Source organism: Polyergus mexicanus, unplaced genomic scaffold, assembly GCF_030449975.1.
Source record: "Polyergus mexicanus isolate NDT 795.1 unplaced genomic scaffold, iyPolMexi1.0 SCAF_1, whole genome shotgun sequence".
NCBI classification, from domain to species: Eukaryota; Metazoa; Arthropoda; class Insecta; order Hymenoptera; family Formicidae; genus Polyergus; species Polyergus mexicanus.
In genome coordinates, this window is record NW_027223321.1 from 986091 (window position 1) to 1013763 (window position 27673).

General features: G+C 32.5%; 3 protein-coding genes and 1 long non-coding RNA gene across 7 annotated transcripts in view; all 4 read right to left on the reverse strand.

Annotated features, from left to right (window-relative positions):
* Slip1 (SLo interacting protein 1) overlaps window positions 1–27673 on the reverse strand; it is a 167140-nt gene that overhangs the window by 77846 nt on the left and 61621 nt on the right. The window lies entirely within an intron of this gene.
* Window positions 4744–7924, reverse strand: LOC138937787 (odorant receptor 43a-like). The gene is made up of 9 exons (XM_070304389.1): window positions 7769–7924; window positions 7378–7500; window positions 7112–7229; window positions 6580–6856; window positions 5937–6047; window positions 5776–5866; window positions 5397–5542; window positions 5072–5204; window positions 4744–4916 (listed from the first exon to the last, which is right to left on the reverse strand). The coding sequence occupies exons 1-9, from the start codon at window positions 7910–7912 to the stop codon at window positions 4863–4865; spliced, it is 1197 nt and encodes a 398-aa protein (XP_070160490.1). The 5' UTR covers window positions 7913–7924; the 3' UTR covers window positions 4744–4862.
* LOC138937799 (uncharacterized) lies at window positions 8963–9654 on the reverse strand. The gene is made up of 3 exons (XR_011447576.1): window positions 9603–9654; window positions 9339–9484; window positions 8963–9209 (listed from the first exon to the last, which is right to left on the reverse strand). It is a non-coding gene; the product is annotated as an uncharacterized lncRNA (long non-coding RNA).
* On the reverse strand, window positions 12971–16286 carry LOC138937791 (odorant receptor 30a-like). Of its 3 annotated transcripts, none has more exons than XM_070304422.1 (9): window positions 15851–16286; window positions 15417–15536; window positions 15170–15287; window positions 14461–14551; window positions 14073–14183; window positions 13884–13974; window positions 13532–13677; window positions 13260–13392; window positions 12971–13155 (listed from the first exon to the last, which is right to left on the reverse strand). In XM_070304422.1, the coding sequence occupies exons 1-9, from the start codon at window positions 15992–15994 to the stop codon at window positions 13102–13104; spliced, it is 1008 nt and encodes a 335-aa protein (XP_070160523.1). In that variant the 5' UTR covers window positions 15995–16286; the 3' UTR covers window positions 12971–13101. The 3 variants fall into 3 exon arrangements, with proteins under 3 accessions (XP_070160523.1, XP_070160512.1, XP_070160503.1); XM_070304411.1 differs by having other exon boundaries at window positions 13884–13950; window positions 14461–14725; XM_070304402.1 differs by having other exon boundaries at window positions 14461–14725.

Below are 27673 nucleotides of genomic sequence, written 5' to 3' on the forward strand. Positions count from 1 at the left end.
ATTTTGTCGACCCTCGTTGCAGAACGTGGCGGAATGAAATTAAATGATACGTTCGCGAGGCGAAACCCCGGGCGGATATACCTGATAATTCTATCGGCGGCCATCAGGGAATAAACTAATTTTCGGTATCCTTTGTTCCTCGTTCTAACCGCGCGCGCGACAAAGAGCCCTCCGGGCCTTTCCGCTCCCGATATATGTATAATGCCATCGGAATCTATCGGGGCACGGTCACCCTCTCGCTCATATTCTCTATCTCTGCCTCTTTCCGCGTTCATTTCCCTTTTCCCCCCGCGCGAACCACCGTCCACGCGGCCAATATACGATTGGCCGGGCATCGATCACTGTACGTAAGCCGAACACGCGTAGCAAAATCGCTTTCGGCTGGGTTTCAAAGGAACATGACGGACTGAGGAAAATTTAGCAGCTGTAGCTACTAAAGTGCTTCGTTACTCTCTTTCTCTCCTTTAGCAATTTAGCAATGAGAATGTAGAAATCGACATTCTCTAATAGAAACGGAAATGTACAGTAATCATTTTTCGACACTCTTTAATTATCACCTCCGTAATCAAAAGTATACAAGATATTTTTTTTTTTTTTTTTTTTTTTTTTCCCCCTGTAATGTTCTAAAACTGCGATTCTCAATCTCGTATAAAGGTAGGTAACTATGATTCGCTTCGGTAAATCATGTTTTCCACACATGACGGCTTGTTCTCCCCGGACCTTCTCTGTAAACTCACTTACGGATGACGCTAATCGAATTAAATCAAGGGAGCTTTCATTTCAGGCTGACGAGAAAATTTAAGCGCGAATACAATTCCCCGCGATGCTTTGCAAAAATCCGCGGAAAGTGTCGTGCGCGTCGGATTAACCGGAGGAGGTACAATCGTACAATACGCAATTACTCAACATTCGCGCGGCAAAATCTCGTCGAGACACGAGCGTGACGAGATCAATTAAATTCGTCGGAAACGAAACGGTAAGCATAATGAAGCGCGGAAATAATGAGGGCATAAATTATGTTTATTTTGCTTCGTTTGCTAATAATAAAATCGGCGAGAAATTTTTTGAACAAGCGATATTAAAAAGATAAAAATTCTTATCGTTTAATCTTCATAATTCAAAGAAATTTTAATCTTCCGCTCATCGAAATTTATGATAAAAAATTAGAGAAAAAAGAAGAAACTTTTCACAATATATCGGAAAAAAAATTATATCTCAATAAAGTGAGAGTAATATGCAATAAAAGCCAAGAGAGAGAAAGGATTATAAAGTTTTACAAATTCTTCGAAATAGATCTATTACATCATCGCAGGATGTCTATTCCCTCCCTGATTTCACGGCAAATATAGAACGATAAAGAGAGATATTGGGCCAAAGCTAGAGGGTCGGTTTGAGCAGAGATGGACCAAGAGCCCCGAGGATCAGGAAAAGAGAAACGTACTTCGGAAGAGACGTTCGAGATCGAGACGGAAACACATCGAATGGGATCGTGATTGGATAGCGACAAAATAGAGTTGGATAGGATATACACACATATATCGTACCGGGTACGGCATTGAGTCGACTATGGATGACCGGATGAACCTCTGAAATTTATTCGATCAATTCCTAGCTCGCGGGAAAGTCGGGAGAATCACAAGCGCGATGAAAAAGAGGGAGAGAGAGCAATAATTTTTATAATTCAAGATGCTTAAGTATGCTTAACGAAGAAGATGTGACATCTCAATTCTTAATTTTCCTCTTAAAAATCCCCTTCGATAAATCAATATGCTTGCTAATCCAAATTGATCGACTCGAATTCGTCATTAAAATTTAAATTGGAATTTATATTTCACTCTGTATATAATTGCGGGCCTATAGAGCTTGATAAATTAACGATATGAAAACAGCCGCGAGAGAATATTTAAAAAAAAAAAAAAAAAAAAAAAACCACCTGCATTTTCTTTCTCATATATTTAAAGCGGCGTTACGTTAAGAGCGCACGCACGAGTCGCATCGACGTGAAAGAAACTTTGCAAACCGCAAGGGATGTCGCACACGTATTACTGCTAATATTAAAGGGCACGAAACGTTGACTTCCCTGACAGTTAGTCCGTGAAAGTTTTTACGTTCGAGTAGAGAGAGAACGGCGCGGAATGAGCGATGGACACATGCCTCGCAGAAAAGGATTCGCGCCCGAATGTGCGTCGCATTCGTGTGATGCGCGTGCTTCTTGTTGAACGAATCTCGATAAAGATTCGAGCGATAAAGAACGCATTGATAATATATATTGTTAAATACACAGCGAATTTCTCACCATCCTCTTTAAAGAACACGCTCTGTTAGACGAGTCTAAAAACTCACCTTAAAAACTTGAGAGCTATCATGGATCCATTTGTTTATACTGATCAGCGATGAGTGTAATGTGTTTCGGATAGATAAAAGAGCGAGAGAAATTTCTTGCGTAAGTAAAATCCTGCCCCACCCCGTGCAGGCACATCCGAATGAATCGGCACGCACTACGGTAGATTTCTGTAATATTAGAAATGAGACATCACACCCTTCCCGCATTTCCATAGAGAAAGGACGAAAATGTTAGGCCGTTTTTAATAAAGAAGTTAAAAAGTGACGGATGTTGGAAAAATATCCTTTAATCTTTTTGCACTCTGTTTCTTAAAAGATAGAAGCGGAATGAAGACAGACACTGAATTACATCCCCTTTAGATAGATGCATAAGCGAATTGTAACTTCTTACACAGATTTTCTGTTTGAAAAAGTTTGAATTACTTTATATTACGTTAGTTTGATTAATAATTAGTAAGATGTAACTTCGGTTAAAAATTTTTTTTATATTTCTAAATAATTATCAAATTGTGAATTCTACTTGTCAATTTCGATATAATAACACTAAGCAAAGTTATCTTAATAAAGTCAACTTTTCAATGATAGCACTCGCTGTTAAAATTACTGATATTAATAAACGTAATAATTATAATTATAGTTCCATAAATAATAAATGTTTGACCAACTTATTTAATTAAACATAACATCATCGAACTTTAATAACTAAAATACACACCTTCACGGTCATTCGATACATATTTCAAATTTTAAACAATTTTTCATACTTTAGTATGCCTTTTCACGACAGCTGAAAATTTACAACGTGCCTACGTAGTAACTGCACTTTTTATATAGAAACTGTTGGAAAAAAATATTAATAAAGCAAAACATGCATCGCTTCAGCGCGACATCGGCATGACACGTTTTTACGAATGCATAACGGTGCACTTTTCATACGAGTCGTGACAGGAAATTCATTTGTTTACACCGGAGTCACGGTTATTAATAACGTGCGAGTTTCGTTATATCGTTCAATTTCGCTTTTCCCGGACCATCGCATATTTTCGCGCGCTCTCGCACTTTTTTTGTCCTTTACGTCTATAACCATTGAGAGAACGATTCTGTAAGAGATGCCACTCGCGATAAATATACATTCACGCTTGAATAGGACCTAGTCGCCTAGTCGCTGAACCGTGCCCCGAAAGAATATATTAAGACGCCCGTAAAGTCGGCCACGTTGTTACATATTTGACGACGCTAGAAGCGAGAGAATCTTGAAATCTTCGCGCTACTCTTCACCCTCGCAAAGGCTATAACACTTTATGCGTGCGCGCCTGTGTATGTTTATACGCGATTAAGATATATTTATATAAGATTAATGATTATACGATATGCATTTTTGAAGCATAACTGACTACTGTACAAAGTCCATTATCACTGTTTTTATCAATATGTTTATCAACATTTCTTTTTATTGAAAAAGGAGAGAAAATCATTAGTGAACAACTTAAAGAACTGAAAAATAAAAATCATACGAGAAACTCTGGTCCTCTAAAAGATTTATATTCTTTTTTCCCATTTTTTATCATACAATTTTTCGAATTGTCTCGTCGAAAGGTTAATCCATAGAATTGAATCGCTGCAGTAAAAAAAAAGAGAGAGAGAGAGAGAGAGAGAAATAAAATATATGTATATTGATTAAATACCAAAGTCAAAGTGAAACGAAGAAAATAGCGGTCAGAAACTGTTTTGGCATCAAGCGGAAAAAGGGAATGAAAAAGATGCGGGGAAAACGGTAAAAAAAACCGATAAGAGAAGTGGGGGGGGGAGGGGGACCGGAAGCTTTTCGTCTTTCTCACAAAGTAGATTGAGAATGAAAGATGGACCGAAAGCGTATAAAACGCGCTTCGGGCGCTCTCTCCGTGCGAAAGTTAAAAGTTAAAAGGGGATGACTAATGTAAACCGGTTCGAAACTCGTTAAGCAACGCGAGTCCGGTCGTGTCGCCGAGTTTGTACAACGAATACGAGTTCGTTGATGCGTTTTTTTTTTTTTTTTTTTTTTTACCGTAGTTTATTTTACACACAACGCGACACCTTTTTCCTATCGGTCGCTTTTGCGCGTCTGATCATTCTTTTCATCGTCATCGTAAACGCGTTTACCGTTTTCCCGTGAAAAATGGCAAATGCGATACGCGAGAGGGAGGATACATGATTACGCCTGTTTACATCAGCGAATCTCGATGATTGAGCTTTAGTACGCTTAATGGAAACGCATTTGGAATGGTTTGTCGACTCGTTGTTTGTTCGTCTAACTGTACAATCTTGCAGCATATTTATTTCTTATCATTTTATTTACTATATTTACTATTAAATAACTGAAATTAAGTAACTATATGAGATTGTTTTTCGATCATTCGAGCAGTGCGATGCATAGAAAACAATATCAGCGCTGATTATAGCAGCAAAGATATCGAGTATTTGCATTTAATATTTACTTATGCTACTATTATACATATATTATCGGATGACTTATATCTGCATTATTGCTGCGTAGAATACATAACGGTAAAGTAGGATATCGACGCCTTCGTTAACTGGAATCAAATATGTCTTGTATTATGTTTGTCTGTCATTCGAGATATTTATTTATTCGTAATATAACTTGTAATTATTATAAAATTATTATTATTTATATATTATAATTCTATATATTTATTATTACATATAACGCGTATAATTATATTCTCACCGTGGCGAAAAACTGTAAGGATAATACAGATACGCCGCCAAGATTCAGATTTACAGCTTTGCTACCCCTTTGCAAGAGAAACAGTATCAACCTTTGTATATTCAAAGATGCTGCGTACCACTGAACATTGTATCTACGAAACAATAGTTAGGTAATAAATCTATTATTAGAGAAAATGTATAATAATTTTCAACATATGCGTATATTCCTTTTACGAAACATGTCGAGATAATTTGTATTAATAAATATCGAATAATGACCCAAGTCCGTAAACAATTTACTGGCATAATCTTTTTTTGTGAACATCATATTGTATATTTCTTACACGGTGAAAAATACGTCGTTATTGTGATCCGTAAGTTCTTGACCGGCATAGTTAGCAAAAAACAAGTATAAAAAGATAACAGTTACAATTAGAAAATGAAACAGAAATTGGTCGACGTTGCCTCCATGCAACACTATCTCAGACATCTAAAACACAATGTCGCCATTAATATTTTATATATATCAGAGAGAATAGATATAGAACTAGAATTATTTACATAAACACGAAAATTTTCTTTCCATGGGTTTATACTTTATTTTGCTCTCTCTTTATACAGAGATTTTGTAACAAGTTTTTTTTTGTCCCCCCTAATAAAAATGATTACGAAATGCTATGTTGTTGATTCAGAAATAAGTTTCACAACGCAAGAAAGACTCACTGCGTAAAGATTCAGACTCAAACAAATCACACCAACTATTATTAAAAAGAAATGTGATAAATGAAGATAGGAAAATAAATATGTGGAGAACCTTCAACAACAAAAAAAAATATATTATATTTATATGTATTTTATATAATTATTGCTAAATAAATACTAACTTCATAGCTGTACGATGAATATCTATGGCATAAACTATTCCTTTATACATTGCAGTTTCGTTTTTTTGGCAAACATTGTTCCGCATATTTATTGCTTTCTCTATACGATAACTATAAAAAGTATTTTTACTGCAGTTATACTGATTTCTCATATAAAAGAAAATTTGCTGATACAATGTATTTTGTGTTCCCGTAATAAAAATTTCGTCAGTTAAAATGCTAATTTGCTTAAAAATTTAAAAACAGTTTCATTGAAACCGCATATTATTTTGTTAAATTGCATAAATTTCAGAACAAATAATTAATTCTTATTCCGTCATTGAAACAAGTTTTATTGCAAAGCAAAATGCGTTTACTAAAAATGGATTAGTTTCATTAACGGCAAATTTGTATGTTTCTACAAACAAAATCTTTTTATTATACCAACCAATCACATTTTGATTCAGTATCGAATAATACTCTAAAAATAAAGTTTAATCACTTCAACATTGAATATGCAACGATGTTGCTGATAGCAAAATTTCTTTTTCCACATCTATATCTATTATTATCAAATCTATTTTGAAGAAGAAATGACATCAAACAATATTTTGTTTATTTATTCCTATATTTACTACTTTATATCTATATTTTTACTTCTTACCTTGCAATTTTTAACATTCCACAGGCATGTTTAAGATACGCAATGAGCATCATTCCTGTTGCAACCATCGCAGTCCCTCCAATAAATATCGATGCATCCGCGTACAGCGAAATTAAATATAAATAGTTTTCTTGATCGACTAAATACTTAGGCAGACATTTATATAATATACGACGCGACTGAGACTCATTTATATGCAGAGCAAAGCCAAAAATCCGCGACATGATTGGCAATGAAATAATTGGCAAAATAATAATTAGACTGCATATATAAAATACTACAAATATTTAATAGGTAAGAAATAAGTTTCAATTACTTTTAAACTACTAACCATTCCACTGCTTACATTCACTGCATATTTTTGCAGAATATTTATTAATATAGCTTTTATTATGCTTTTTTTTTTTCTTTAAATATAATAATTAAAATAAAACATATACATCATTCAGACAGCCAAATATACTTGTATTAAGTAATGAAATGGTTAATTAAGCTAATTTAACAATTTATGTGTTTGTATGCGCTGACTTACACGTAATGGTAAGAGTATAACGTTTCAAATTGTCCCCGTATTTTTTCATAATAGCAATTTCTTTTTCATCTTTTAATCCGTTACAAATCTGCTGAAGATCTTCCAAGGGATGTTTTACCTATTACATCTCAAAAATATACTTATCAATGTACAATTCGTTGTAAATTTTTGGAAAGACTGTTATGGGTAAAGACTCACTTATATCAAGTATGTTTATTTCGTTTGGGGAAAAAAAAAAAAAAAAAAAAAAAAAATTCTTAACTCACCATCTCAGCAAAATTAAGCCCAAAAGAATTGTACGTAATCGCAAACATAATAAAAAACAATCCTACAGAGAGAACGTCGATGACAAGATCAAGAGTGAATTCTGCAGTAACAATTATTGTAAACTGTAATCAATAAATTTATGAAGAAAATAAAATAGTTTTTTATTTCATTAATTAACTGCAAATATATAATATAATCAACTGTTTTTCTAAGATTAATTATATATAAAGAATAATAATGAAACAAAAAATTTTAATAATTAATACATTATATATGATCTGCATATGACGATAACACTAATGACATTTAAAAGTTTCAACAATTATGCACAAACACACACACACATACTTACGCATAACTAAGAAAATACGATTAAAAATATAAACGTACCTGACATATAATAAAACTAATCAGGATACCAAGAAACAAAATTAGCTGAAATTGAGCGAGCCTTGACCGTTGACAAGGCCATAAGCCAATCGCGAGCAAAAGAATCCGATGCAAGCTAAAATGCCGAGTCTTTATACAGATCATCACTTTACGAGAGTCGAGGTACGTCTGATTGTGAGAAGGTTGACGAAGGGTCGCGTATCCCGCCCCCCCCCCTCCCCCGCCCCTTTCGAAGGGTCGATAAAACCGAGTATATTATAATAATTTCCGACTCTTAATGTAAATTATAGTATAAATTGCATAATTCAGTATAAGTGATAATACAAGGTGATAGAGCAAATACCATATAGTCAAAACACTCGTAATTTCATGGCTTCGGCTCGGAAAGCGATGGGGCGGCGATTACGCGATCGATAAAATTGGCGTCGAGAGAAAAATTTACCGCAATTGTATTTTTTTCACAGAAAAGCATTATTCAGACAATTTTGCTCGATGTCTGCGCAGACCTACACCACCTGCCCTTTCTCAGCCTGAACAGTTTATGCGTTTCATTCGAGTGTATACATCGAGTGCAATAAGACTCTTTTTTTTAAAAAAAAACGTCATCTTACACATGCCGAGATAATATTGTAGTTACATAGTTCTCTTGCTAATAAAGTGCAAAATATGTTGCGAATTGCAATATAAAAACTTCGTACGTATTAATAGCATGTAATTAATGCAAAAACGTTCCGACTCGTATTAAAGCGCACATCTTTAAAAAGCACATGTCGTTGTACACATCATATATTTATCTATTATTTTAATATCGCGTAACGTGGCAAAGAGAGTGTGAAGCGAGTGATATCAAGAGTGACTGAAGAATTAATAGATATTTATAATCAGGCATTAAATAACTGCGTGATTATCTTAGCTATATTTAAACAGTGCATAATCCATAGAAAATAAAACTAACACTCTTTTTGATACGGATTATTTAATTTGTGCAAAGCTTTGTTTATATAATGTTTTATGTTTAAATGCTACAACATATTTAAAAGATATTTAAATTTTATCGATTAACATATTATTTCACTGTGTGAGAGAAATTGCACATATCACTCCTATTACAAATTCTACATTCGTATACTCAACTATACATTCATTATTGTTGCATAGAATACATAACGGTAAAGTAGGATAACGATGCTTGCGTTAGCTGTAATCAAACATGTCTTAATGTAGTTTTCGTTCGAGCTGTATGTTAAGCGTATTATACATATAATAATACATTAATGTAACACGTTATGCATAAGTGGTAACTTTTACCGTGGCGAAAAACTCTAAAGATAATAAAACCACTCCACCAAAATTCAGACTGACAGTTTTGTTACCCCTTTGCAAAAGAAATAATATCAGCTTCTGTACATGTAAGGGTGCAATATACCACTGAACATTGTACCTAGACAGAATGGTGCGATAGTAACTTTCAACATACGCGTATGCGAAGTGTATTAAGCATCATTTTAATTTATAAAGTTCTAAACAAACTAATACAATGACAAATATAAGCATCAGTAGTATCTCTTACACGGTGGAAAATAGGTGATCGTTATGATCCATAATTTCTTGTCCGATATAATTGATAAAAAACAAGTATATTAATATGACGAGTGCAATCATTAAATGCATTAATAATTGCTCTAAATTGTTTTCATTTGATGTGTTTACAGCAATCTACAACACAATATTGCGCTCAATCTTTATATATATTTTTAGTTGATTTTTTTTTACAGCAATGCGCGATATTACTCGGCCAAAAATAAAATTAGCGATGCGAAAGAGAAAAACTCACTGCATAGAGATTAAGGCTTAAACAAATCACATTAATTATTATCAAAAAAAAACGCGATCCTTGAAAGCTGTGCATTAAAAATAGGGATAACCTTCAAAAAAAGGTTATTATTATTATATTGTATATTTCATTAAATTACATTTAAATAATATTTGAATATTAACTTAATAGCTTTGCGATGAATATCTACAGCGTGAATTATTTTTTTATAAATTATAATCTCGTTCTCATGGTCAATTCTGTTCTCTAAGTCAATATTTATCGACATCTTTATCATTATTGCCTTCTCAATGCGATAACTGCATACATAATTTTTTAAAATAATATTATATTAATCTATGTGTATGTGTCTACACAAAATAAAAAGATTTCTTATTAATATAGGTTTCATACTGTTACAGAAAATTTCGTCAATACATGTATATGTATGTAATATAAAAATAAACAAAGCTTCTCTAATATATTAATTTGTTAAAAATATTATATAATCTGCAAATTATTTCGTCCACAAATTAAAAAACAAATTGATTCTTATTCTATCAACAAAACGAAAAAGGTTTTATCGCAACAACCAAATGCATTTGTTAAAAATAAATCATTTTATCTTATAGTCATATCAAAATTATGTTTTTACAAAAAAATGAAGTCTTTCTATTTTATTAAAACAAAAAAAAAGATAATTTACTACTTTATATAATATTAAATTTACTGTGACAGCAAACTATAATCATTTTCACATTCCAATTACAATAGCAGCAATAACTTTGCTTGATATGATAAAATTCTTTTCGCCCTCGCATAAATATATTTTCGATGACGAACAATGCAAAATCATGTTTAAAATCAACATCTTTAAAGTAATTCATATATTTATTGCTTCTCACCTGGCAATTTCAAATATTCCACAAGTACATATGAAATATGATACAAACATCATTTCTGATCCTACAAATGTCGTCGCTCCTATAAAAAGAACTACGTCCATATACAGCAAGATTAAGTAAAAATGACTATCTTGGTCAGTAAAGTACTCAGGCATGAGCTGTTTCATCACATGTGGTTGTGTCACGTTTATATGCAGAACAACATCAAGAATGCCCGGAAGAATTGTAATTGAACCAATAATAATTGACCCGCAAATGTATATTACTAAGTATATATTAAAAATGTAAACATATGAATTATCGTTTTTTAGTTTGCAACCACTTCCCTATGTCCGGTACGTTTGCAAAGTTAATGATTGTGAAATATCCAAACTTCCCTACCATTCAAATTTTTTTACTTCAAAAATTAAAATAAATAATTAAGACAAAATATATAATTATAAAAAATATTCAAATTCTATTTGTTTTTAATATATCTTACAATTATTAATTTTAATTATTAATTTTTCTTACATATATTGTTTAATTATATTTTTTCACATTCTGATATACATATATACATATGCGTATACACATACATATATAATTAAATATCAAAGATATTATATAGTGAAGTGGTTGCTCCGACTACACTAATAGTTCAAAATTTTTGTCATTGAACGCTTCAATTTTTATTATAATTGTAATCTATTTTACTTGCAATTTGCTATAAAAAATCAACATATACTATCTTACTTATAATTGTACTTGTAAGAAGTTTCGCGTTGTTCCCATATTTTTTTATAATAGCGATTTCATTTTCATCTGTTAGCTCATTATATACATGCTGAAGTTGCTCCAATGAATACTTCACCTGTTACATCAACAATACTTTGGCATTTGTCTCGTTGTAAATTTTGAAAAGAACTCTTGTATATAAGGGTTCACGTTTATCACAACGTTTATTAATGGGCAAAGCACAATAAAGCTCCAACTTACAGGTTGAGCGTTAATTCTGAACGAGTTATATTCAATTATATATATAATAAGCAGTAGTACAAAGGAAAGAGCTTTGATAACAAAATCAGAAGTGCATTCTGCAGATATAAATACTGAAAGCTACAATCAATCAAAATTCATTTTAAAAAATAGCATTCAGCAGATACCCTTTTTATTTGATTATTATATTGCTAGTATGTAATATAATCAACTGTTTTTATATGTATTATAATTTATATAGTAAATAAGTTAAAAACATAATTCTTATCGCAACATTAAAAAAAATTGATTTTTTGTATTATTTCATATTATTTACAACTAAATATATATATATATATATATATATATTATCATTAATGTTTTATTATAATAATAAATATATCTACATCATATTTGTCTAAATATTGTTATAAATACAAACATAATTAAAAATATAGGTATACCTGGAATATAATAAAGCTAATTTGAAGACCAGAACACAAGTGTAACTGAAATTGAACAAGCCTTGATCGCTGATAAGGCCATAAACCAACAACAAGCAAAAGAATCCGTTGGAATATAAAGTATCGAGTTATTATACAGAACATCACTTTGCGAGAGTCGAGGCGCGTCTGACTGCCAGAAGGTTGACCAAGGGTCGTGTATCCCTTCCTTTCGAAGAACGGAATATGTTGCAGAATTTCCGACTTTTAGCGTAAATTATAGCGTAAATTGCCTAATTCAATATAAGTGACAATACAAGGTGGTAGACAAAATACCATATAGTCAGAACATTCGTAATTTCATGTCTTCGGCTCGGAAAGCGAAGGGGCGATTAGGCGATCGATAAAATTGGCGTCGAGAGAAAAATATTTACCGCAATTACGTTTCTCACAGAAAAACATTCTTGAGACAATTTGTCGCTCGATGTTTGCGTAGGCCTACCTGCTCTTTCTCAGCCTGAATAGTTTATGTGTCTCATTCGACTGTATACATTATACATCGAGTGCAATAAGACTCTTTTTTTTAAAAAAACGTCATCTTACACATGCCGAGATATTAGTTACATAGTTCTCTCGTCAATAGAACGCAAAATATATTGCGATTTGTGCAATGTAGAAGCTTGATACAATGATAACAAAAAATTAACTCGAAAACTTTTCAACTTATATTAAAGCACACATGTCTTTATATATACACATATAAGTTTCCTCTTATAGTAGCGTGTGATATAAAAAAATAAATAAATATAATTATCAGAAATTAAATTACTATAGATTTATAGTTCTTTCGACTGTTTAAAAAGTTTCAACATCGACAGAAAATAAAATTAACATCTTTTACGATACATATTATTTAATTCATGCAAAATTCATTTGAATAATATTTTATTTAAATCTGTATGGATACTTATGTGTGTATAAAAGATTAATTGTAATTTTATTTTATCGTGAAAAATATATAGTTCATGTGTTATAACGTAATATAATTGATTTAGTATATAAGTTAAGTAATATATTTCTCATTCTTTTCTTGCTTTATACGTATAAACAGCGGCCGCGGTACAATTTGAAAGAACAGATATTACCATTTTCTGTCTAACAATGGTGCATCTACTTACAAATTATAATATACAATTGTATGATCTATCTCTTCCTTCACTGCTGCATAGAATATATAACGGTGAAATAGGATAACGATGCCTTCGTTAACTGGAATAAAATACATCTTGTCTAATTTTCGTCATATATTAAACGTATTATATGATAATACGCCGTATGTACGTTATATATTATGCATAACTGATAATTTTTACCGCAGCGAAAAGCTCTAGAGATAATGAAACTACTCCGCCAAAATTCAGACTGAAAGTTTTGCTACCCCTTTGCAAAAGAAATAGTATCAGCTTCTGTACATGTACAGACGCGGTATACCATCGAACAGTGTACCTAGAAAATAATGGCAAGAGATAAATAATTTGATAAAATGCAACAATCTTCAGCCTACAAATGTGTGAAGCGTATGTATCAAACTTTATCTTTGTTAAAATTCGTGAAAAATGTTTCATGTAATCCATATCTTTCTTACGCAGTGAAATATACGTAATCGTTGTGATCTGTAATTTCTTGTCCGGCATAATTGGCCAGGAACAAGTATAAAAATATGATTACTGCAATTAGAAAGTGTAATAATAATTGTTCAACATCGCCTCCATGCGACGCATTCACAGCAATCTACAACACAACGTTGCGATCAATCTTTATATAGAATTTTTTAGTTTTTTAGTTTTTTAGTTTTTTTTTTTTTTTTTTTTTTTTTTTTTTTTTTTTTTTTTTTATAAATACATGAGAGTAAAAAATATGTTTTTCAATCCTGATGATGGTGCAATGTGAGACACAGCTCGCACAGAAATCAATTTTATACCGCGAGAGAAACTCACTGCATAAAGATTCAGAGTCAAACAAATCACACCAACTGATATCAAAAGAATATGTGATCGCCGAAAGCTGTAGAGTAAAAATAAGGAAAACCTTAAAACAGAATTTTTCTATTCTTTTTTAATGTATAATTTTTAAGTTATAAATATATATCACATTCTATAATTATTATTAAATATAAATATACTAACTTGATAGCTTTGCAATGAATATCTACGGCATAAGCTATTTCTTTATAAATTATAATCTCGTTCTCTAGTCTAGTATTTGTCCACATCGTTATTGCCTTCTCGATGCGGTAACTGCATAAATAATTTCCTTTTTCTAATTATACGTGTCTTTCTCTTATACAGAAAGAAAAAAAAAATTTCTGACAGTATATGTTTTAAATTGTTGTAACAACTTTTTCGTCGTATTTTTATAACAAGTTGCAACAACAATAAAGTTTTTGCTGTCATAGTAAAATTATTTTTTTCCCATATAAATTAATCTTAAATAACAACAAAGCATATACGGCAAGTTTTATTGTATTTAAAATAATTAAAATCTTTAAATTACTTTCTACATTTAATACTTCACCTGGCGATTCTAAACATTCCACAGGCATGTTTGAGATATGATAGAAGCGTCATTCCTATTCCAACTAATGCTGTCGCTCCTATTAACAAGGCTGCGTACATGTATAGCAAAATTAAATAGAAATGCTTTCCTTGATCGATAATATAGTTAGGCATAAGCTGTTGCATCACACGTGGTTGTGTTGCGTTTATGTGCAGAACAAAACCAAGAAGGCGCGGCAAAATTGGCAGTAAGAACATAATAATTGTGATGCAAATGTAAAGCACTAAAGATATGTTAAAAAATAAACATAATTATTTTTTTATCCTCCAATATATCATATTGTGTAAATTACTAATTTCGTGCAATCGCTTGCGGTATTTTTGCAAAGTAGGAGATTGCAAAAATGTCGTTTTTTCTTTTCAACAAAATTTTTTTACTAAAAATATAATGATTAAAATAAAGCATATTATAATGAAATAAATATTAGCGTTCTATTCATTTTCTTATTATAAATCTTTATAATCATACTTTGAATATATGTCATTTCTAATTATATGTACATTTCTACATTCTAATAAAGAAGTATATCATTCAAATGTATTTGAATTGGATAGCAAAGCGATTAGGCAAGCTAATTTATAATGTTTATCATTAGTTTAATTTCTATCACGATTGTAATCCATTTCATTATGCAATATGTACGAAATACCAAAACACACTGTCTTACGCATAAGTATGGCCGCGTAACGTTTCGCGTTATTCCCATATTTTTTTATAATAGCGATTTCGTTCTCATCTTTTAGCTCGTTACAGATGTGCTGAAGTTGCTCGAATAAACACCTTACCTAATATAACAATAATATTTCGGCATTCACCTTCTTATAAATTTTGAAAAGGATTGTTGTATATATAAAGATTCATTTTTATCTCGATGTTTTATTATTAAATGCAAAATAATGAAAAAATTAACTTACAGCTTGAGCGTTCATTCGAAACGAATTATATTCAATTGCATACATAATAAGCAACAATACGATAGAGAGAACTTTGATGACAAGATCAGGAGTGCATTTTGCAGATATAAATACTGTAAGCTACAATCATTTAAAAAATTTACTTAAGAAATAATATTTAAAAAAAAAATACATATATATATATATATCATAATTTATAATAAATATGTAATAAAAAGATAATTCTTAGAATAATATAGAAATATATATATATATATATGTATAATCTTATATTGTTAAGTTTTATTTGTTGAATTACATATGTATGTATCTTTAATATGTTTATAAATATTTTATTAATAATTAATAATAATATTAATAATAATTAATAATAACATTATATTGAAATAAATAAATCTTTATAAATAGGAGTACGATTGAGAACATAGACGTACCTGGAATAGAATAAAGCTAATCTGAATACTAAAAAACAAGACTAGCTGAAATTTAACGAGCCATGATTGCTGATAAGGCCACAATCCAACGGCGAGTAGAAAAATTCGATGGAAGTTAAAGTGCTGAGTTTGTATAGAAATCATCTCTGTACAAGAACCAAGATACGTTTGTGAAAAGATCGGCGAAGCTTCGCCTTTCTATTCCCTCCTTTCGACGATATATAGAATATTTTAAAAAATATTCGTTTCCCTGCGTAAATTGTCTAATTCAACATAAACATGGTAATGCAATGTAATGAACAAAACTACTATCGTAATCGCAACACTCGCAATTTGGTCTTTTTACTTGGAAGAAAATAGGCGATTACGGCGATCGATTGATGTGACAGCGAGAGAAAAATATATAAACACACGCGTTTATTTCTCACGTGGAAAAACATTCATAAGATAATTTGTTGATCGAAATTCGCGCAAGCGCAGTCGCTCTTTTTCTCTTTCTCTCAATGTTGCTGTTCTTTCATTGCGAGGAGCGCATTTATAGGATACGTTTGTCTTTTTTGTGCAAGGTGACATTTTGTTACATATTGTTACATATCGGTTATAAAATTATCGGCGATAAAATATAAGGTATTTATTATTTAAAGCTTTTTATACTTGTGGTTTTATACTAAAAATTTATTTAAAAAATGATGTTGAAAAAAAGATATTTTTTATTTATTAATTATACTGTTAATATGTAATAATCACTGCTTTTATATACACTATAATTTCTAACAAATATGTAATAAGAAGATAATTCTTATCATGCGAAAGCATTATGTTTATTTCGCTTGAAAATCTCAGCGTCCTCAATATTTCTATACTTGATGCTATCTAATTAAATCTTTTGAAAATTGTAGACAATACCTGATATCTTCCAAAAAATATACTGCGAGTATTTTTTATCCGCTCGTTCTTGAATTCACGCGATATATGTATATTTTGCTAAAATCTCTCCAACCGTAAGACGCCCTTGCAGATTACGATACAGCACATTTCAACGTGCTCTTGCCTTTCGCAGTTCAGAGTTCGGATACGGGTCGCAAATGGAAAAGCCTTTGAGTACGCATATCCTGTGAAGGTATTCATGTTTTTCATGCATTCTCCTTCCGACTTCTTTTACTCTTTCCTCCCTTTCCGCCAGCCCTAGTCATCGTGTCACTTCCCACGATGCGGTAGGGTATTATCGTCGTTGTTTGCGAACCGCGAAATGCCATCGAAAGAGACGGCGAATGACGCGTCTCCGAAATAGGAAAGAAAGCGAAAGCACTATATCGAGCGAGAGAGAGAAAAAAAAAGAAGCAACTATGCAAATCGCGAAAAAAGAATGAAAGTACTATGTCAAGATAAAAAGCTTCGCAGTCATAAAGAGAAATAAAAAAAAATGTATAGCAATATAGGGAGAAAAAGTTTCACACTCATAAAAGAAAATAGAAAAGGATGTAATAGGATTTGAAAGAAGGTGAAAGTTCCACGTTGTGTATGTGCGCGCGCGTGCGCGCGCGTGTGTGTGTGTATGTGTGTAGCGGGACTTCAGATAGTTACGAATTGAAATACAAAAATGCACTCTAGTCCGGGAAAAGAGTTTCGTAGTCACTAAGAGAGATAAGAAAAAATGTAGTAGAATCGAATAGAAAATGAAAGACTTAAGCCGAGAAAGAAACATCACAGTTACAAAGTAAAATAGAAAAGAATGTCGGAGAAAATAGCGTCAGAGAAAAATATGAAAAGGATAAAAGAAAATTAATAAAGATGAAGATGAAGGGAAAAAGATAAAAAAAAAAAAGTCAAATCTATTAATTCGACTTTTTCGGATGCAAGAATAATATGACGTTATAAAACTGTGTGCAACTTTTTTCTATCTTCGAATTTGAAAGCATATTTTGAACGCGAACATCGGATGAACGCGTTTGCGGCTGTATGTTTGTAGGGTAAAGATGGAAAGGCGGAAAAAGAGATCCAAAGGGGAGACGCGATTGACGGAGAGAGAGAGCGAGAGGAGAAAACGAGAAAGAGCATGGCAACACGCGCCTGTCGGCGCGTTGTGTCGTCAGCCGCGATTAAAATGTAAAGGGATTCATGCCGCGCAGCCAATTTATATGCGTCTGGCTAGGCTCGTTCTGAAATCGGTCGGGGTATCCAACACCGCGTCCGCGCCCCATCCTCTCTTTTCCCCCTTAACCCCCTCAGCTTTTTCCGACACCCATCCTCCATTATTCGCGCCCGGTGCTTCTTTACATTCGATCAATTCGAATCTTCGTCGAGATGTATGATTCTATCGACGCCTCGCCTCGTCGTCTGACGGATCTTTGAATTAGGATCAACCATAATCTGGGCGCGCCCAAAACGAGGGTAGATATACTGAATATGTAGCAATGCACACAACGGCAGTAACGATAAAATTTGGAACCTATCCCAGATCCTTGCGATATCGAACAATTGAGAAATGAGATAAGCGCGCGATGAATTTCGAAACTTTTGCGAATTCATCTTCTCTCCCACATTGTTTTTCTTTCTCCTTTGAAATTTTTTTTAACCTTTACTTTGTAAAAGACACTGCTAATGCTATTCTCCTATTCCCTCTGTCGTAAAAATAATCCAATATTTCTGACTTTCGAAAAATATTAAGAAAGATATAAAAATTTATGATTTATAAAAAGTTGATATTATATAATAATTTTATATGTCTATTAATTTTAGACAATTATAAATTTTGTATAGAGATTCTCCAAAAAAAATTTTTCTCTTATAAAAAGTTAACGCGTTTCACAATTTTGTGCACACAATTGATCCAATTTTTAAATCCAATATGTTTACGATCACGGTTCTTAGCACAGTTTGCATTTAGAATTTTGGAGTAAATTTTACGTTGCAAACAAAATACTTTCGCATCGGCGAAGAGAGGTAAAAGCAAACTGATAAGGCTTTTGCGAGCAAAGAAGAAAGCTGTTATGGGTTTTATTTTAAATATTTATCTATCGTCAGCTTGCCGAAGAGAAACTCAACGAGTTATAAAGTTAATTATATTGACTTAGCGAGTTTCTTCGGTAAATCGACGATATGCACTTTCGCAACAGTCTTTTTACTACTCGAGTACTTTATTTCATTGTTCGTAACATGATGCGCTGGGCTGTATCTTCCACAGCACGAAGAAAAATGAGGCAAGGAGAATTTTCTCTTTCCCTTTATATTTTCTCAACAGAAGCGTCAGAAGAATATTAAATAAAATAAATCGAGTAAGATTATAAAAAGATCTATAGAATCACATGTAAAAATATAATTTATAACGTCTAATTATGTTAAAATCTACTAGAAATTGATAAATTTTACGATATTATTTGCGTCATGAGATTTTTACAAATTATATAATTTTAATGGGGGATAGTTCCATAAGGCATAAAAACAATTTTATTTAACGTTATTTAACGAAAATTAATCGTACAACTTATTTTTAATCATTGCGCTTAGTTATTTTGTGAAACAACAACTTCATGTACAAAATCGAAATTGGACTGATCGATATTTAAAAATCGATATTTAAAATAAAATAGTCAATCGACTTTCATTCCTTGTATTTTCTCTCAATCTTAATTCACGGTCTCTCTCCGACCAGAAGCATAACATCTCGCGAAGAACGTGCGAACGTAAAATGTCAAATTCTCTCGCAAAATCCAATCTTAATCTCGATCCGAAATCGCTCGACATATCTCTCTTCTATTCTCTTCTTTTTCCTACCCTTCTACAAGCTGCTCCTTTACATTCCACGTATTCAGCAGCTCGCCCGTCTCGCGCGAATTCGCGCGCGTCAATCTGTCGATATTCTGTCGGATACATTGGGTTTTGAAAGGAAAACATTGCGGCGTCTCCCGATATCCCTATTTTTCCTCGCGATTCTCGCTCGATATAGCCGACTCTGATCGAGAAAAATATTCTCTCCTCTTGCACATCACACGAGTTTATAAATTTCATCAAAAATCGGCGTATTTCAATGCCATCGAAATGTGTTCTTGTAAAGAGGAGAGCCCCACACGAGAACGAAAGCGAGAATCTCTTCAATCAATTCTATTTCTCTAATACCTGTTTTTTTATATCATGAGAAAATTATTTGAAAAAATTCAAGTATTCGTTTTTAACGAAATCTTGATAGAGGGAAATTTATTATTAGAAAATATAATGTCAAAAAATAGAGAAAAATCGCGATCCGATTATGCTGTTTTAAAGAGAAGTTTCACCGAATAAAAAGCGCGAAATACAATATATATAATTAATTAATGTGTAACTAATTAATTATATTATTTTTCAACGAATTTATCGTAATGAAATAAAGAAAAATAAAATAAAATTTTATCCTAGTCTTTATGGCCGCTCAGTCAAAGTTTGCATAGGAACGATGAGCGAAGAGTACTTTGCAGAAATTCGATTTTTTTTATCAGAGTGTACCATGCGGATCACTTATGGCAAATCCATCATAAAGTATGCGCGATGCGATGTCGTCGTCGCGACATGCATTTAGACGCATCGGGACGAGGCCGCGCATCACAATAAACGTGCGATAAATAAAATTTCGTAATCATGCGTACGCGCGACGATAGGATAGATGTATCGCGGCTTCGTCTGACTGCTGATAAGATCGGCGCATGTTCGCGCATCCACAATGAAGTGATGCGATAACACGAAAATCACCTCATATATATATATAAAAGGTTGATTAGCATTTAATTCTTTTTTGTCATCTCTGCTCCAAAATATTTTAAAATATTGAGATGTTTTCAGTCAATTAATTTTTAAGATATATCATCAGTTACATATCTTTTAATTACATAATGGCGCGTAAAACCTAGCATTAATTTTATCCTGATCATTATACGATTATAACAATTGTAAAATATATTTTAAACGATCCGAGCACGTCTACTTTCGACACAAAGAGTTTCGTTTTTCAAAGAAAATTTCAAGCGAAAAGAACAATATTAAGGATTATTCACGACTGATTTACTATTATAATAAAATAAGCACGAAGAGGCAGCGACGTCTCGGAATTATTACAGATGTGAAATGTTGAGAAATCACAATGAAGACAGAGAAAAAGAAAGAGAGAAAGAGAGAGAGAGAGAGAGAGAGAGAGAGAGAGAGCCACGCTAATGACATCATAGATTTCTACCCTTCCGTTCACCCCGTTCCGTTCGCATTTCGTTGTCGAGGGATGCACGATCGCGGCAAGGCAAGGGGTAGACGAAGGGATGAAGACAACTGAAAAGAGTGCGCGATTCGCTTAACCCTCTAAACGTGCGGAATAATTTACGATCAGTCCCATCCAACGACAGTCTTCTTCGAAGGTTTCTTTCGCCCGGACTGTCTTCCTTTTTTTTCTCCTTATCTCGCTCCTCCCTTTCTTTCGCCATCCACCGCGAAAACCACCCCCATCCCGATTTCGTTGCCGCACCACCCACCGCGAAATGTTACCGGAGAAAGAGAGAGGGAGAAAAGTCGTCGGTTCCATACAGTGTGTTCGAAAAGTCGCGGACCATCTTTTTCTCGGAAAATATGCATCGGACAAAAAAATGTTTCAAACAAAAGCTGTATGGTTTCGAGGCGGCCGTAAGATGATACCATTAGTTTGACCTTGAAGAGTTATTTGAAGGTCACATGAAGAACACATTTAATTTTTTAAATGGAATACTATATTTTTTATTACATATTCTTGTAGCCCATCTTGAGAGCTTTTCAAAGCGCTATAATAAAGTATTTTTTCATTAAGTATTTTTCGAGTTATTTTATATCTTATTTTGAGATATTTTGATATATAAAAAATAAAATATCTCGTAAAATATTCAGTTTTCAATAATCTTACCATAATACTTTTATGTACAGAATAATGAGACAAATCAATTAGTATATAAAAAAAAAAAAAATAATTGTGTTTAAGAAAAAGTATGTAATTATTTACAATATATTTTTTTAAACAATTTTTTTTTTACAGTTATCGATTTGTCTCATTATTCTGTATATAAAAGTATTACGGTAAGATTATCGAAAACTAAATATTTTACGAGATATTTTATTTTTTATATCAAAATGTATCAGATCTTAAAGGTCAAACCAATGGTATCATCTTATGGTACCCTCATACAACTTTTGTTCCAAAACATTTTTTTGTCCGATGAATATTTTCCGAGAAAAAACAGGTAATCCGGGACTTTTCGAACACACTGTATATAAAACCAGAGTGCGATGTGAAAGAGGCGGGTGATCGATCTACTTACTTTCGATCTATCTGCGTGAAAAGCTAGTCCTTTCACGCTATCCTATTCTTTCTAAGAAATGAAAATGCTCCTTTGTATGGTTTATAATGATTACGGATATCGTTTCGTATATATGAAATTTTTTATTGGGATATTGTATATTAAATTATAGTAGTAATTAAAGGAAAATTTTCACTCATAGATTAATTTTTGACATTAATATCAGATACTCAGTAATATCTTGTTGTTGAATAAAATCAAATAATTTATGTATTTTGTTAAATTAGATATTTAATCTAAACGTTGATATATTATAATTTTATCGACATAAACGATACAGTACTTTTTGATCATTAGCGATATACATCTGTCACTAAATATTCTGTTATATTAGTAGTATCATTAACAGCATTATTAATTTAGAAATCAATTGTAAATATTTATCGAGATATCGATAAATAATATACGTAACATATTTAAATAATGACACGGTAGATAATTATATCAAAAAAATATGAATTCTTTTTTATTCGTAAACAAGATTAGCGCTTTAATCTTAGTTTTAGAAAGTCATGCCGCATTAAGCTATGGGAAAGAAAAAAAAAAAAAAAAAAAAAATCTTTTGATTTATAAGAAGCATCACTTTATAATACAAAGACATTGATATTTCTGGAAGTTAGTTAATTTCTATATAAATGCATTATTGCAAAATTAAATATGGACAATCCAGAACTGTATCATCAAATATATGTATATATCGATACATCGCGCCTGAAAGAAAATGCCGCTTTGTACCGAGTGAGCTGTAGCGAGGATTTTATAATAATTCGATATTCATTACGGGAACAGGAGGCCTTTATCGCGTAAGCTCCGGAGAGACACAGATATATGGTACCGTTGAAGCTGCGAGAGACGGGAACAAACGATAGTTGCATCCCTTTCACGATTCCCTTTTGAGTCAGCCTCTTCCAAAGTTACGCCTCCATCGAATTTACGTCGAACTCCTTTGTGCAGCGGATCACGACAGAAACCAAATTAAGAACGAGCCTTGGTTTAATGGGATTTCGAGACGTGGAGACTAGGACAGACTTGCGGGATCACTCACTATCATCATAAATGTTCATATATATCCGGGGATTATATTATAATAAAAATGTTTCTTGCTAATAAAATATATAGCAGATACAGTCACAATAGATGGGTATCAATATATTTTAATATTACAATATTCTTGTTGTAATCTGTATAATATTTCAATAAATATACATCATTATGAAAATGATCTTTTATCCTCAGCCAATATAATATGGCTCTAAAATGACAATTTAATATTTCAAGCAGAAATTATATATACGCTATTTAATATTTCAAACTGAAATCATATATATATATATATATTGTATATATATATATTATAAATTATATAATTAATAAATTATACACGTAATCTACGCCTTTTAAAATTTCATTAGCATTGTGAAAATAAACTTTCTATTTCAGTCTACAACATATTTTCATAACTTATAGTTTCCCTCTCTTCAGAGACCCCATTCTCGAGCTACAATTCGAACGATGTATTCTGATTAGAAAATCCACGTTTTGCCTTTAAAACGTTCCTGGATTGTAAAAGACAAATGGGCAACGTAAGCGTGCTTTGGAACAATAAAGTGTCGCGCGGCTGGTATCAGAAAAATATCCTGGCAGCCATAATATCATTGGTGATCGTACAGAACGATTGCCGATACACCTTCCAACGCGACGCCCATCCTCTCGCACCCTTGATGTCATGTCACCAAAACAAGCGCGATACGCATTTAATATCTCGCTAACGGCGTTTAAATCGAATGCACTGCCAGCAAGATCTATCGATCCGATTTCACTTGAGAGACACTTCGTTACGAGACGTATCAAAGCTACAATCTACCTCGAAAGAACATTCTAAAGCTTCGATTCTCCTCCGATAGAAATTGACGTGGCGGATATAGAGAAGCTTCGATAGGCTGCGAAATTTTCATCGAGATTCAAGAGTTGTAAAATTTATGAGAAACAATATATTTTGGATAAAAAAAACTTTGCCTCAAAAAATCTAAAAAAAAAAGTTTGATTAAATAAATTAAATAAAGGATTAAATGATTATTTATTCTCTTATATTCTCATTATTTATTTCTCAGCCAATGTTATTATTATCGTAGAATAATAAGTATCTTTTATCAAAATAAATAATTAATTAATTAATCAACAAGTTTATTAATTAATTAATTAATTAAATCATCTTCAAGTAGATATATTTTGTGTTATACCTCCTGATATTATCGCATTATGTTTAATATTTCAATCCAGATCGTTACATAAATAAAAATTTCTCTTACAATAAAAATAAGTTTATACAATATTGATCTTAAGAAAGTTAAATATTTAAAATTGGTTTTAACAAAAAAAAAAAAAAAAATATCATTTAAACTTATATACGGCTAAATAAAAAATAAATAAAGTCAATTATCATTTAATGATAATAATAACAATGGCGGTAAGAATGTGAATTACTTCATTCTTTCTCTCTTATTCACTTAGATTTTTATATTCTTTGGCATGCACTCCAATTTCCCAATGCCATCGATCAATTCATTCGAAATACACGATACACGATGCCAAACCAAAGACAGCACTGCGAAAAGTGGATAAACAACGACTCCCCCGAGTCGTAGAGACTTTCTCGAAAGTTTACGACACCGAGGGTGCTTCATCGGGTTGCGCAAAAAGTACGAAAGTGACCGCCCGGACTTTGTGATTCCGAAAATCTTAAAAAGGCCGAAACGATTGACAAACTATGTTGCACATTCTTTACGTTGTCGAATAAAATCATGTAGTCTCAAAAACTGCCGTAAAAGTTTTATGACCGATACGAAGGTAGAAATATACTTCATTATTTTTTACACTTAAATAAAAAGAAGAAAAAGATCATACGTGAAATATTGAAAAATAACTCTTTTCGGGTGAATTTCAAGCAAAAACTGTATCGACTACAAACTACTTACATATATTTTACGATGTTAATATTTTCATTCGAGACAAATAATAGTTTTTCATTCTAATTTAACTCGAGAATAAACTATCAAGTATCAAAAATTATTTGCTCGTCTCCTGTCACGAAATATCGCGTTCAGACTACATAAATTGATGGTTAGCAGTGAATAGTTGGATATCGCAACAAACATTAATTTAGACGGAAATTAATGGGCTCCGGAAATTGTTGGGAAATAAAATACGTGTTTAACAATGGAGGAGAATTCGCGAAAAGGAAGAGAAAGGAGAGAGAGGCGATTGTGAGTTCGATGCCTCGAGTAGTCTCTCGTCGTCTGGTTCGGTCGAATGGAACGCCAAGACAGGAAGAGGATCATCAAGATAATTGCGTTAATTACAAGAGTATCTTTAATAAACGATCGGTTTATAAATACAATGACTCCAAGTTGCGCCTTGTACTTTAGTCCAAGTCCAACGTGAAAAAGCCGGAGCAGATATTTTTTAAAATAAAGAGCTTTTTCTGGTTTCGATTCTCGTTCTTTTAATATGCGTACTATCGATTAGCGATTATATTAATAAATATTATTTAAAAAAAAACGTTCATTATCCTTTTTAAGCTGTAAATGTTAATTATAGAGAATGCGATCCCCACCCCCTATAGAGTTTTATATTAAAATAATATTAAAATTTATGAAATATTTAAAATTTTATGTAGTGTGATTTAAATTTTTAATTCTCGAAGATGATCCGTTAAACGTTTTATTGTCGCATCAATACTCAATCAAGGCATACTCAGAAAATTCACCAACGTCGTGCACTCTCATCGGCCATTTCTCACAAAAATGCCGAGAAAGTGCCATTTCCTTCGAGATAATACATAAAAACTTTGCGAGCAAAAGTACGTTCGAGAGAATTGTTCTCAACTCGCGAAACTTGGAAACTGTCTCTTGTCGTGTTTTTTTTTTTCTTTTTTCTTTTCTATGTTTTGCGGCGGATATCTCAAGAAATGTCGAAGAAAAGTTAAGTTTTGGGACAGTGTCTTTCACGATTTTGAAAAGAAGCGACTTCTCGTCGATAAAAATTTAAACTGGATTCTAATCGTGTGATTTAAAAATTGAAAGATTTTAGAAGAATCGAATTTGAAAAGTTCATATTCTTGAACAATTTTAAAATGCGTTTACTATGATAGCAAAACTATCAGCATATACAATATATACAAAAATAATATCCTTCAAACTTATAATTCTCCTCGCATAAAAATATTAACTTATATAAATTACTCAACTTCCTTGCTTCTCATCGATATATCGTTACAGATTTTTATCATCAAAAGTTCTCAATATAATTATATTAATCACCTAACGCTAATAACAATATCATACATGCTCAATTTTGCCGACGCTGATTAATTGAATGATAAATTGCGATGTGCAAGACGATTGAGAAGGCGCGCGCGTAATTAACGCCGTATCAGTGGCGCGTATCGACGTCGTCGGTGCGGTATTCTTGCTAAAAGCATCGAGTTTCAGCAAAAGCCGACTATGCGGTGCGCAGACACGGTGCCAAGTTTGAGAGTTGAGAATCGAGGGTTGCCCGACCGAGAGTTGCAAGACCGATTCCAAGGAGGCCGACCCGACGAATTTACAGAGTTCTGGTACCGGTTAATGCGATTTTGAACGCGGGCACGCGAGTCTCGATGTCTCTTCATCGTCAGCTTCGTCTTCTCCTCGACCACGAGATTCTTGTGAGTCGCATGCCATAATTTGCCTTCGCTCGTTATTTCCACCTTATCGATCCAGTTCAGAAAGCTCCGCTATAAAGTTAACAGCGTTAGTTTGCCGAATGGGAAATTTCCGCGTCGCGTTTTGTCCGGTTATCGCTTTATCAATTTCTTAATTAGCTTCGGACGCTTCGTTGGACCCCCTCGCCTCGGTCGGGAGAAACTTAAAGCGGCGGCCTCGATTAGATTAGCTGCATGTCGATTGGTGATGATGGCAAAGTTAGGGGATCGTCGCGACGAATTTGCCGAGTTTGCCCCGGCGGTTAATGGAATTTCCACGTGGCCACGTGGTACAAGGGAATATACGTCGCTCGAGCCGTGCTTTCCACGCTAAACGCTGCGCTAATAAATGCGTTTAATACTCACACAGCGAGACAATCTCGAAGCGAAACGCGATTATCCTACGTATAACGGCATACTATACAGTTTTAGCAGGATACGCGATAGAAATGAAATAAGCATAGCACACGTATGTAATATAATCGTGCAAATAAAATTCGATAAACACGTCGCGTCGTAAAATGAAATAAGTTTTTACGATACATTTTTCATCAAACTATTTTTTTTTTTTTTTTTAATAAATCTTTTCTTTTTCTTTTTTTTTTGTATTTTGTAATAATTAATTCTTTTTAAATAAGATTTTTATTTCTCATTAATGGATTTTTATATATTTGTGTTTTCAACACATTATCAAAGTATCACGCAAATTTCAACAATGTTTAATACAAATTACATCAGCGT

Excerpts from the sequence above, each read along its gene's own strand:
- LOC138937787 (XM_070304389.1), bottom strand. The coding sequence starts at position 7,912 with ATGATCTGTATAAAGACTCGGCATTTTAGCTTGCATCGGATTCTTTTG. Across the intron at positions 6,048-6,579 it reads GGAATGTTAAAAATTGCAAG|TTATCGTATAGAGAAAGCAA; the intron begins GTAAGAAGTAAA and ends TACTTTTTATAG. Across the intron at positions 5,543-5,775 it reads TGAGTCTGAATCTTTACGCA|ATGTCTGAGATAGTGTTGCA; the intron begins GTGAGTCTTTCT and ends ATTGTGTTTTAG.
- LOC138937791 (XM_070304402.1), bottom strand. The coding sequence starts at position 15,994 with ATGATTTCTATACAAACTCAGCACTTTAACTTCCATCGAATTTTTCTA. Across the intron at positions 15,537-15,850 it reads TTAGCTTTATTCTATTCCAG|CTTACAGTATTTATATCTGC; the intron begins GTACGTCTATGT and ends AAATGATTGTAG. Across the intron at positions 13,393-13,531 it reads GATTACGTATATTTCACTGC|GTACACTGTTCGATGGTATA; the intron begins GTAAGAAAGATA and ends ATTATTTTCTAG.